Raw genomic sequence first — 12,859 nt, forward strand, 5'->3', positions numbered from 1 at the left:
GAGACTATCACTACAGGACCTCCAGAACGTAAAAAAATAATGAAATATTATGGATAAGTTTATGCTAACCAACTCAACAACTGAGATGCTAAGGACAAGTTTCTTGAAATATACAGCTTATCAAAATTCACTTTAAAAAAAAAATCTGAATAGTCATATATTTACCCCCCAAAATGTGAATTACAATAGTAACAAAGAATATTCAAGGTCCTGATGATGTCATCAATGAACTCTATCTATTAAACATACAAAAGAAATAATGCTGATCTTATACAAATTCTTTCAGAAAAATCAAGAATACATTCTAATCATTTTGAGACCAGCATAATCCTGACATAAAACCTAATGATGATATTATAAAAATTTTGACAAATATTCTTCTAATGATAAGGAAACAAAATTCCTACCAAAAAACTACCAAACTGAATCCCTCAATATATACTATTAAGGCCAAACCACATTATAATTTCTTTATATTTTATGGCAGTAAATGATAGTAAATTATGGTAATAAATTAATAGTATATTAAGGCCAAATGTGTTTTACTATAGGTTGAGTTTAATATCCCCCAATTAATGTATTTTATCACGTAACAGGAGAAAAATCATATGATCTTCTCTTAGATGCAGGAGAAGTATATGACAACATTCAAGATCCATTCATGACTTCAACCAACCAACCAACCAACCAAAAAAACACCAACTCTCTCAAAACACTAAACATACTCCTTCAACCAGATAGAGGGCTACAAAAAAGTATGCAACTAATGTCATACTTAATGTTGAATGACTACATGCCTTTCCCGTAGGACTGGGAACATGGAAAGATGTCTGCTATCACCGTTACTATTCAACATACAGAGGTCCTTGTCAGTATAATAAAATAAGAAAAAGAAAGGCATACAGACTGAAAGAATAAAACTGCTCACTCACAGATTAAGTTGAAAACCTTACAGAATCTAAAACAAACAAAAACTAGAACAAATTGGTAAATTTAGCAAAGTTTTAGGATAACTATATACTAGCAATAAAAAATTTAAAAATAATATTAAAAAACGACAAAATAGCACTAAAAATATGTGCGAGACTTCTGCATTAAACACTAGAAAATGCTGCTAAGAGAAATTAAAGACCTAAATAAATGGATAGACAAACCATGTTCATAGATTAGAAGACTCAATACTGTTAAGATTCCTCTGAATGGAATCTCAATGCAAACCAAATGAAAATTTCAGCAAGATTTTTTTGGTACAAATTTATAAGTTGATTCTAAAATTTCTATGTAAACAGAAGGACCCTGGGAATAAAATAATTTTTTTAAAACAAAAGAAAAGAGCTGGTGGATTTACACCACAGCTGACCCTTGAACAACATGGTTTGCACTGCGCAGGTCCATATATATGTGGATTCTGTCCTATACGTATACTGGAAAATTCTTTGGAGATTTGCAACAATCTGAAAAAGTTCACACATGTACTGTGCAGCCTAAAAATATCAAAAAAGATTAGAAAAAGTTATGTCACGAATGCACAAAAATATGTAGATACTAACATGTTTTATCATTTACTACCTTAAAATACAAATTATAAAAAGGTAAAATTTATCAAAACTTATGCAAACACTGACCATGCATGACATCATTTGAAGTTGAGAGAAATGTAAACATAAAGATGCAGTATTAAATCGTTTCTGCACAAAATTAACTGTAGTACACATTGTACTACTGTAATAACCTCTCGGCCACTTCCTGTGGCTACTGAGGTGAGCTCCAGCGCTGGCAGTGCCCATTAAAACACCATACGTGTCGCACGAGCAGTTCGTGTCTCCAGGAAACTGCACATTGCAGGAGAAAGTGATCTCTCGAGGTCGTCACGTTTTTTCATCGTGTTTAGTGCAATACTGTAAACCTTGAATAACACCGAGGGACCCATACGAAGTGCCACTTGTGATGCTGAAAGTGCTCCCAAGAAGCAGAGAAAAGTCATGACATTACAGGAAAAAGGTGAATCGCTTGATACGTAGCACATATTGAGGTCTGCAGGTGCCCAGCATTTCAAAATAAATAAATACATCAAAAGGATCATCAATAAATTAGAAAAGGAAATTTGTGAAAACACTGCTGTAGCTATGCGTGAAAACCTTGTACTTGCTGCAAAATCCCTTTTTACCTCATGCTGAAAACGCATCTTTTACATGGGTACAGAATTGCTACAAGAAAGACCTACCTACAGACTCAAATATGATTCGAGAAAAACAAAGTCATTATATGGCAACTTAAAGCAAAAGAAAGGTGAAAGATCTAAAGCTGGAGAATTTAACTCCAGCAAAGGGTGGTCTAATAATTTCAGAAAGCGGTTTGGCTTAAAAAGTGTCAAGATAACAGGAGAAGCAGCTTCTGCCGACCAAAAGGCAGTAGGGAGTTCCCAGGCGCCATTAAGAAAATCGTTGAGGAGAAACGGTATCTGCCTGAAAAGGTTTTAAATGCAGATGAAAGTGCCCTATTTTGGAGAAAAAAAAAAATGCCACAAAAGACATTTATTAGTAAGGAAGAAAAGCAAGTACCAGGATTTAAGGCAGGAAGGGACAGGCCAACTCTGCTTTGTGCAACTGCTGCAGGCCCCCCTCTCTGACGCCACTGACCCGCAGCCTTGAAGGGTGAAGATAAACACCAGCCGCCAGTCTGGGTTGTTCCACAAGAAGGCCCGGACAACGAGAACCCTTTTCCTGGACTGCTTCCACTGATGCTTTGTCCCTGAGGTCAGGAAGTACCTGGCCCGGTAGGGACTGCCTTTTAAAGTTCTTTTGATACTGGACAGTGCCCCTGGCCTCCCAGAACCCCGTAAGTTCAACAGAAAAGGCGCATGGTGCTGAAGTGGTCTACCTGTCCCAAACACGACATCTTCAATTCAGACTCTAGAGCAAAGGTCATAAGGACCTTGACGGCTCATTACACATGGTCTTTTCAGAAAGGACTGTCAACACCAAGAGAGAGAACCCCAGCAGAGCATCGTGGAAGTCTGGAAGGATTACACTCCTGAAGATGCCACTGTTGTTACGGCAAAGCTGTGAGAGCCATCAAGTCCGAAACAATGAACCTGCGGGAGAAATCCATGTGCAGAGGCTGCGCGTGACAGCCGAGCAGACGAACCATGAAAGACTGTGGATGTGGCGAAAAAGCCGCAAGTGGGTGTGGCAAAGGGTGTCAAGATACAGATCCTGGAGAAATTCAAGCGCTAGCAGACGGCACACCAGAGGAGCTGGCGGAAGACGACCCGACGCAGAGGACAGCTGCCCCACACGTGCGCCACCGAGCACGGCGAAGGAGCAGGGCTCTGAGAACCGCTGAGGCAGACAACCGGCCGCAGGGCCCGGCTGTTCAGCCGCTTTGGACGTCTCTGATGACGTGGACTCTTCTGTGAAACAAAGCGACCGGTGGGCGGAGGACTGGCATGGCCAGGAAACATTTTTAGAGAAATGAAAAGCAGAGACGTCAGGCAGAAACTTCCATGTGTCCCCACCGAGTGTGCCTGCCTCCCCCGTGTCCCCTACCACCTCCTCTGCCTCTGAGACCGCGAGACTAACACGCCTCATGCCACAGGCTACTCAATGTGAAGGCCTTTATTTTTATTTTTTTCAGTTTCAAGACTTTTAATTTATAATTTACTGTTTTCCTGATTATAAAAACAATTAATGTCCTTTTTTAAAACTGTAAAATAAAGAAGTAAAATCATATATAACCCTACCGCAAAGAAATAACCATGAAAACCATTCTGCTGAAAATTCTTCCAGTATTTTGTTACAGTATCTCTTTTGAGATAATAAATGCCACTTCATCAACCTATAGCTGTTGCCACACCCACTGAAATACATATTGACCAAACTATAATCATGGTCTGTTAGACCAGATCTCTTATTACAAAATTTCTCATACTTTTATAGCTCTTCTCTCTCTCAGAACAACTAGATTAATAAGTTCTTACAAGTGGCAGGAAGTGGGTAATAGCAACCGCAAGGCTTTACACTTCTAAAATGACCCCCGAGTACCAGACGCCCACTGTGCTGGGTACCACATGTATGTGTAACAGTCCTGACTCCGCGGCCTAGAACAGTAAGTACGTGGCATCTATCGGCATGCAGATGTGAAGACTTCTCTGACGATCCACTCCTACTTAGTGAGTCATCATCATGCCGCACGCTGATAGACTCATCTGCTGTGTGTGTGAGTGTCTTTCTGTGAAAATCTAGTAACTCCATGAGACGCTTCTGTGTCATCATCATCACCATCACCAAGTAGTCATCATGTAAAGCATCACGTGCAAGACTTGTCTGGAAGTGGACAGCCCATCCCATCCATACGTAAGCATAAGGTGAGTGACATTAAATATAAAACTTAATAATGTATTAGTTCTCTCACTGTTTTATAACTTGTTTACAAAGAATTTCATTATCAAAAAGTATGCCTCCTTCAGTCATCATTGGAGAGGCTGCATATCAGCTTACTGTCACAGGTAAGTGGTTTTTTTTAAAAAGAAAATTAACAATGTTTCCAATACTGTACTATAAATATGACTGTAATACTATATGCCATGAAAACGTTATGACGATTCATTCGTTAGCGCATAGGCCAGGCTACCGTGAAGAAACCCTAAAGTTACACTGGACAACCAGACCAACCGCACTGCTGCGGCTTCACTATCGACACATGAACTGTGACACTTGTAAATTAGTACAAATTTCTGTCACATTATCTTTTCATTTTTGATGTCTAGTGTTAGTAAGGTGCATAACACCTAGTGTTTTTTATCATATAAAACAATATTGACGTAGGTAATGACAGATGATTCATCTTATAAACAATGTAAACTTACAATATTGATACAGTATTTTCTCTTTATTATTTCCTTAATAACATCTTCTTTTCTCTAGCTTGCTGTATTATAAGAATACAGCATATGATACATGTACAAAATAGGTATTAATTAACTAATGTTACCGGTAAGGCTTCCAGTCAATCATAAGCTATTAGCATACGACTTTGGGGAAATCAAGAGTTATATGCAAAGTTTCAACTGCGTGGGGTCAGCACCCATAAGCCCTGCATTGTTCAAGGTTTAGCTATACTTGAATTCTGGACTCACCGCAAAGCTACAGTAATCAGCACTGCGGTACTGGTTTAAGGATAGACAGACCAATGGAATAGAATGGAGTCCAAATACAGATCTGCACATAAAAGATAATTTTGTTTTGGACAATTGTGCAAAATCAGATCAACAGGGAAAGGCAACTGTTTTGAACAAATGATGAAGCTACTAGGTAAGCATATAGGGAAAATGAACACCTATTTCCATACTCAAGCATTAATTCGAGATGGACCAAAGAATTCAAACTGTAAAACCTAGGATCAGAAAAACTTTTAGAAAACAACATGGGAGAATAGCTACACAAAGTTGAGGGAGGCAAAGATTTTTTAAAATATAAAAAATACCTTTCATTTAAAAAGCTGACAAATTTGATTTCATCAATATTAAAATTTTCTGTTCATCAAAAGATACCACTAAGAAATAGGCAAGCCATGGTCTGGAAAAAATATTGACCTATATGTGACAAAGGGACTTACAGAACTCCTACAACTCAAAAATTAAACAACCCAGTAACAAAGGGGCAAAAGACTGGAAAGGGTGACACTCTTAGAAGAAGAGATATGAATGGCTAGTAAGCACATGAAAAGGTGGTATCATTAGCTATAGGGAAATGCAAATAAAAAATGCTACATAACCATCAGAATGGTTAAAATAAAAAAGACAACCATCCAATTAGTGAGGATGTCATGCAACTGGAACCCTCATACATTGTGGGATGTGAATCGATAAAGTTTTGGAAAACTATTTGGTATTTTCTTACACACATACACCCTATAACCTGGCAATATCTCTACTCAGTAGTGACCCAACAGAAATGAAAATACGTATGTACAAATGATTTATACAAGGATTTTCCCTGCAGCCTTATTCACAACAGTCTAAGCTGGAAACCACCCAAACACCCATCAATAGGTAAATATAGATAGTTATGGCGTTTTCACTCAATGAAATACTATGAAGCAGTAACATGAAATAGGAGAACTCCTGAGATACACAATATGGATGAATCTGCAAAAACAACATTTGTAAAGTGGAAGAAACAAAGTAACACTGTGATATTCCATTTACATGAATTATGCCTATAAATAGTCAAAACCTATGATGACAGAAATCAGAAAGCGGGGCTGAGAGGACAGAAAAGGGTCGTGAGAGAACTTTTGGGGCGGTGGGAACATATCGTGTTTTAGGTAATGATACGTTATACATAAAGACTAAAACTCAATAAACATCTTAAATGTGCATATATCACTGTACATAAATTATACTTTAACAAAACAGTAACGTTTATAGTCTTAATTCTTCATCCCCCTTCCCCACAAAAGGAAAAAAAACTTACTAGGTATGGATTTCATTACTAGGAAGCTAAAATGGGCTCTTGAAATGTAAAATGAGAAATTTTAAAGTAAAAATAAAATCACTAAGAAAAATAAACCAGACAGATGGTAGTCCATGCACACCTATTTATACTTATAGTTAAAATCTCTAGTGCATTCTTCATAATGTTTAAAGAGAAATAGTTATTTTATGCTTTTAAAAATTAAGTTTAAGTCAGTTGCTAATCATGGCTAAGGGAAATCTCATAAAATCTAGTTAACATATATTAAATATACGTTAAGATACTTTCAATTTTAAGAATGGAAAAGATTCTGAAATGTCCTCTCAGAAATAATTTAAAAAACAAATAATATAGCCTAAACTGGAAGAAATGATAGGTTATAGCTCATAGTGACTTAACTATGGTTTCATATGGCAGAGATTTGGAGACTGGAACAGATGAACATTTTATTTAGGTAAATGAAAAAAAAATAACAAAAAGAAAGAAAACTTCAACTCGGAGAAAAGTAGCAGCCTGTACTGCAGAGAGATAAAACAGGAAGGAGGTTTCATGTCCTGCGGGCTAATTCAAATCAACTGGTAGGAACTAGCTTGAATGCTGGTGACGCTAAGAAGGGTTCCCAGGCTGTGTTCTGGCTCAGGGAAAAAGGACCATGATGATAAGCTATGTGAACAAAGGCAAAGGGACTCAGGATGTCTGCTTGGTATGTTCCATCCCTTCCTTATGGAGAGCAGGTAAAATTTGGCTGCTGGATATTGCACTGCCTGTAACTTTAGAGAATAAGGCAGAATGCAATATACTACAAAGCAGTTCTGAAAAACACAACTTATATATATTTTTAAATATTCTAAAGAAAATCATTTGATATTAAAAGTTAAGACTCCATAGCTATACGAAGGTGAATTAAAAGCAAGCGATAATCTTCAGTTCACTGGAAATGACACCTGGTGGCAACATTGCTAAAATGCAAGGGTAAAATAAAAACTGAAGCAAAAATAAAATCTCTTCAATGTTAAAAATGCAAAGCTACAATCGCAAGGTATCTGTTACATATAGCATATATAATCACATATTTATATATTATATTCATTTTATGCTAAAACTAGATTGTAAAATATATGATTATGTTCAGATATGTAAAACAAAAAGGTAAATCAAAATGCAAAACGGCTGTCACTCTATTAAACTGCATAGTTTAGGTATCAGAAAAAAGTTCTCAGATAAAAGAAAATCACTAAAAAAAACTGTTTTAAAAACCTCACGTTTAAAGATTTTAGAGACCAGAAATCCCTGCTAACCATATGAAATCGATCAAAGGACTAGCTAGTCAGTTCATATTCTTGTCACATACTGCTTAAGTCAAAAATCTTTTTCTTCCATCTGAACTAAAAAAAAAAGAGCCATTTACTGCAATTATGACTTCTACTGTTCACAGCTGCAGTATTGTTAACTGTGAATTCACTATATACCCAAGTTGTGAGAAACGAAGGTCAAACTTACTGATTCTACTGTTGAAACAAGGCATGGTGATTTGATCAGCTGTCTCAAAGGGCAGACACATAGTTTTCCTAATGAAGCCTTAGAGAGAACTCTGACCATTAAGCAAACACTGGTCCAGACAGTTCAGTACATACCTGAATTATTACTGAAACTGTAAACTCTAACACTGATTTCAAGTAAATAGAAAATGAGCTATAAAAAGACAGCTCTAGTGAAAGAAATAACAAAGGTTCAAAAAAAAAAAAGTTTCCCTATTTTACCCGTTTTCCATCTTTGGTCTTCTTTAAGTTCCAAGTGCCATCTGGCAACTTTTCAAAGAACTTTCTTGCTTTTGGTGCTTGGTCAAGAATATGAGCAGGTGGAATACCCAGAACTTCCACAATTTTATTCATCTGATCTACCTGTATTAAGAACAAAAAAAACCATGTAATTTCTACTGTAGTACATCCTACTCATTCGTTCATTCGTTCATTCATAAATTATAAATAAATAAATTGAGCATCTCCTGTGTGTCAGGCACTCCCCTAGGCACTGAATATACAATAACGAACAAAAGAGACACAGTCGCTGCCTTCTTGGAGGCCAACATTTCACAGAGGGGAGGGCACACAAAGACATAAATCTGGTGTGTCAGGTGGTCATGGATACACAGCAGAAAAAGGAAGGACAGGAGGGAATTTTAAGAGTTTAAGTTTGGGGAGTTCTAGTTAAATAGCCATTAAAAAACCCCTGAGGCTTAATTAAGTGTGGATCTAATAAACTTTTTTAAGTGCAGATTCATTCACTTAAATACCGAGTGTCCACTAAATGCTAGAAACCATGCTCAGAAGAAGACAGCAATGAACAGAACAGACAGAAATCCCTACCAAAAAGTTTACATGATACGAGAAGTGATCACCAGTAAAGAAATACATAAATACACCAGATGACAACTAAGAACTAAGGCGAGAAAAGGAGATGGGGAGTGAGGGCACTGCAATCCAAAATGGGGTGTCATGAACGGTCTCACCAAGATGGTGACCTGAGAGCAAGGACCGCAGGGCAGTGAGGGAGGGGCCGAGGCTCCGGGAGAGAGAGCAGGCACAGGAAAGAAGAAACGCCCAGGCCCTGAGTTAAGGGCCTGTGCCTACTGTTCCCAAAGGACCTCAGAGAAGGCTGTGTGCTGGGTCAGAGAGCGAGGGAGACGAGGAGGAGAGGGACAGAGGTCAGAGGGACGAAGGGGTTTTCCAGCCACTCAGACAACTCGGGCTTTTATAGGGAGTGAGATGGAAGGTGATCCTAACACTGTCCGAGCCCATGAAAACATACTCATCTACAATAATATTATTTACATTAAACAAACACACTGTGGCACTTACGGCAAACAGTAGCTAAACCTATCAACAACTGTATAACCCAGCACAAGTCATTAGGTTTTGCAGGTCTTTCTTTTTTCATTTATAAACGAATGGACTGATCACAAATGGCAGTGGTCTAACTTTTCTCAAAACATAAATAAATAAATAAAATTTAAAAATCCACAAATAGTTTTAAAACCAATGAAAGTCCAATTCCCCTGACTGCAAGGGAGCTAGCTTGGCTTCACCCTCGTCCGCCCAGGCACTGCCCTCTGACCTTCAAGAATATTCTAAGAACACAGACAGGAAACCCGGGGACTAGAAAATTATACACAATCTGTAGTTCTAAAATTCTGTAATTCTCATTTACTCTCAATTATCCAGACTGCATATCCATCAACCCTACTGGTCATCACTTCTTTAATTCCAAATTACAGCCTCAAAATTTATAGTGACATTTACACTACTTCAGGGTGGCCTTCATTCCTTCATGATCACCTTTTTTGGTTATTATACTTAAAACCTGTAAAATTTATACAAAATACTTAACATTTTCTAATCCACTTTATTGTTCTCGTTCATTAGCAGCTTACTCACTTCCCATCTCATAATTCTAGACTCACCATATGATAATTGAAAAATGTGTAATATAAATTCAAATCTAACAAACCATTTGAATGATTAAGTTGGTAAATAGACATCTTTCCCTAAACACAACGTTCAGATTACACTGTTATAGATTAAAAACAAAAAGAAATTATGAAAATAGGAACAATTTTCCAGGCGCTCCATCATGTACCTCATTGGCTCCACTGAACAGAGGTTCTCCAGTGTGCATTTCGACCAGAATACACCCAAGGGACCACATGTCGATAGCAAGGTCATAAGGCATTCCCAGGAGCACCTCAGGAGACCGGTAAAAGCGACTCTGAATATACTGGTATATCTGAAATATATTTCAAAATAGCATTAATTCCAAAATAAGTTTTAATTGTGGTCAAACACTGGATTAAGAACACTGATCTAATATTAACAGAAAAAAATTAACTGGCTAACTCCTAACTTAGTATTCCACTTACTGATTTCGACATTAGTCTATGAATAGAAGTAAACAAGTCAAGGGAGTAGTTAATCTGACTGTGAAATGCAAAATGTGTAAAATTCAGGTCCTTTCATTTAATCCAGTCCTAACTGGTAAACAAGGTACATCTTAAAACAAACAATTACGCCTTATTAGAATAAAAAATTATTGCAAATAATTTTTTCCCTATTATTCTTTCTATGGCTGATGCTCAGTTTACCGTTAATTTAACAGCTTAATTGTATTTAAATTAACCTTTTTAAGGTTAATTTAGGTTAGAATGCTTTTCAGCATCAAGAGTCAAACTCAGTACAATGAAATTAGAAATTCAGACATCTGTACTATATTAGTGTCATAGGTAAATCCTAGAAACACTGCTACATAAAGATTCCACAAAGAGTTGTTTCTGGCTAATCATGTCTCTGCCCTGTCCCCCTCCCATCTCAGTCTAAGACTTTTTAGGGAGAGAAAGTCTTGAAATAGGTTATTTTCAGTGAAGTAATCTGAAAATATCTTGAGACACCAATTTATCTTCACTTAACCACTGTTTATGTCTAGTAAAACAAATATCTGTAAAGCAAAGAAAGTTTTATTTAAAAAGACAGAGAAAGAAACAAAATCCTACTTAAACTTCCTAACCTAACACTCAAACCAGGCAGCCAGCAGCATCATGTTGCTTTCTCACAAAAGCTTCTGAGCTCCCACCTAAAACACCAGCCAAGCCTCCAAGAATCATCTCACGCCTCTATAAGCAGGTCAACCCAACCTTAGGGCCTTCTCACAATGAAGAATGTCTAATTCAAAGGGACCAGGAAGAAGTCTTACATTGCCAAGTTTTTATAAATCAAAAGCATCGTTAAGCCCCAAAGACTCCCTTCTACCGGGACAGTCTTATTTCCCACCTTATGCAAGGTCGTCACCCAGCCACCCAGTGACTGGGTCATCTCCCAGGTGTGCTCCAGAACACCCTGAGGAACTTTTCCTGAAACTCACTTGCCCTAGCACCTTCTGATACTGAGGCAGGAGATTTAAAGCTACTGCATGTGTATTTTGGAAATGACTTCCCATGCAACTGATACATTCAACGTGGTTAAAAATCCACTGAGCTGAAGGAATAGCTGTCTCTGTGGATGGAGAGAGAGAACAGCGTTTGATATTAGGACAGAACATATGATTTTGCATTAGATGGGGAAAGAATTTCCAAGTCTAAAATCGATCCAATAACTCTGAAGATGGGCATGTATTTTCCAGTCACAATATATACGTTATCCCACATGAACACCTATGGGCATCTCTTGATTTTCAGAGGCATTTGAAATAGCAAACTTTGCTTACTATGCCTTCAGTTTTTAAAAATTATTTCAATGACCTATTCAGCATTGCTGCCATAAGATAATTTGCAGACAATAACAAAGAGTCAGACAATCCTGTTGGCTGGCTATAAACCTTCCAGATTAAATTAATGTGCTATATTTAAAACCCAGAAAATAGTTGGACAGGACAGGAAATTTCACTGATTTGGAAAAACAAGAAAAGTAAAGCTATTGTGAAATAGTAGTATCTGAAGGTTAGTTTTGTCCCCTCCTTGCTCTTTTAAATAGTTAAAATGAGTCAAATATTATCAAACGGTGATCCTAATTCTTTCAAGTAGAGAATAACCTATAATTTCTATTTTATACATAAAACATGCTATTCAGAGTAATTCTAGAAATGCTAGAAAAAAAACAGTACAAAAAATTTCCTGTCCTAAATCAGCTAAACCTAAATCTATTTTTTGCTACAGACATGTCTGTTTTTAGCAGTCTAAAAAAAAGTCAGTTTGGACAAGAGTCAGAATTTATATAAGGAAAAAAAGACGAACTTATTTATCAGAACGAGTATGTCTATCAACTGTGCAATTTCTGTACTACGTTACCATGCGCAAAATTACCTGCATTTTTTTATCCATCAGTTTTTTGGGTTTTTTGTTTGTTTTTTATTATTATTTATGCCTACAGTACCTGGTCTTCCTAGGTGGTCTCCCATTGAAGTACTAACCAGGCCCGACCCTGCTTAGCTTCTGAGATCAGACATCGGGCTTGTTCAGGGTGGCATGCCCACAGACCATGGACCATGGCTCCACCAGGGTGCGAACCCAGGACCTTCTGCATAGAAAGCTGACGTGCTAACCACTACACTATGGAGCCATGTCCCCCATCAGTTTTTTGAGGAAAAATATTTATCTTGATCTATATTTTATAGCAATGATTCAATGTTCTAGTACTAGAATTTCTCCAAATTTATACTAAAACCTCTATTTTGGAAATATAGTTACAAATATTTAATTCACTCATCTATTCTCTCTCTCAGGCTTTTTGCATATATACAATTTTTTAAAATCCACTTTGAAAAACCTATACCTTCCAATTCAAATGCAATTTGAATGCAAATTCCTATTTGCATTTTATTATTATTATTATTATTAT

General features: G+C 37.1%; 1 protein-coding gene, 1 non-coding gene and 1 pseudogene across 2 annotated transcripts in view; all 3 read right to left on the bottom strand.

Moving 5' to 3' along the window:
- DYRK1A (dual specificity tyrosine phosphorylation regulated kinase 1A) overlaps positions 1 to 12,859 on the bottom strand; it is an 82,603-nt gene that overhangs the window by 11,906 nt on the left and 57,838 nt on the right. The window contains 2 exon segments of the mRNA XM_006916743.3: positions 8,237 to 8,377; positions 10,113 to 10,259. Coding sequence (XP_006916805.1) covers positions 8,237 to 8,377; positions 10,113 to 10,259 — 288 coding nt within the window.
- Positions 12,383 to 12,498, bottom strand: LOC112483828 (annotated as a pseudogene).
- TRNAR-UCU lies at positions 12,508 to 12,580 on the bottom strand. The gene has a single exon. It is a non-coding gene; the product is annotated as a tRNA-Arg (tRNA).

The sequence above is a fragment of the Pteropus alecto genome, unplaced genomic scaffold (assembly GCF_000325575.1).
Source record: "Pteropus alecto unplaced genomic scaffold, ASM32557v1 scaffold97, whole genome shotgun sequence".
NCBI classification, from domain to species: domain Eukaryota; kingdom Metazoa; phylum Chordata; class Mammalia; order Chiroptera; family Pteropodidae; genus Pteropus; species Pteropus alecto.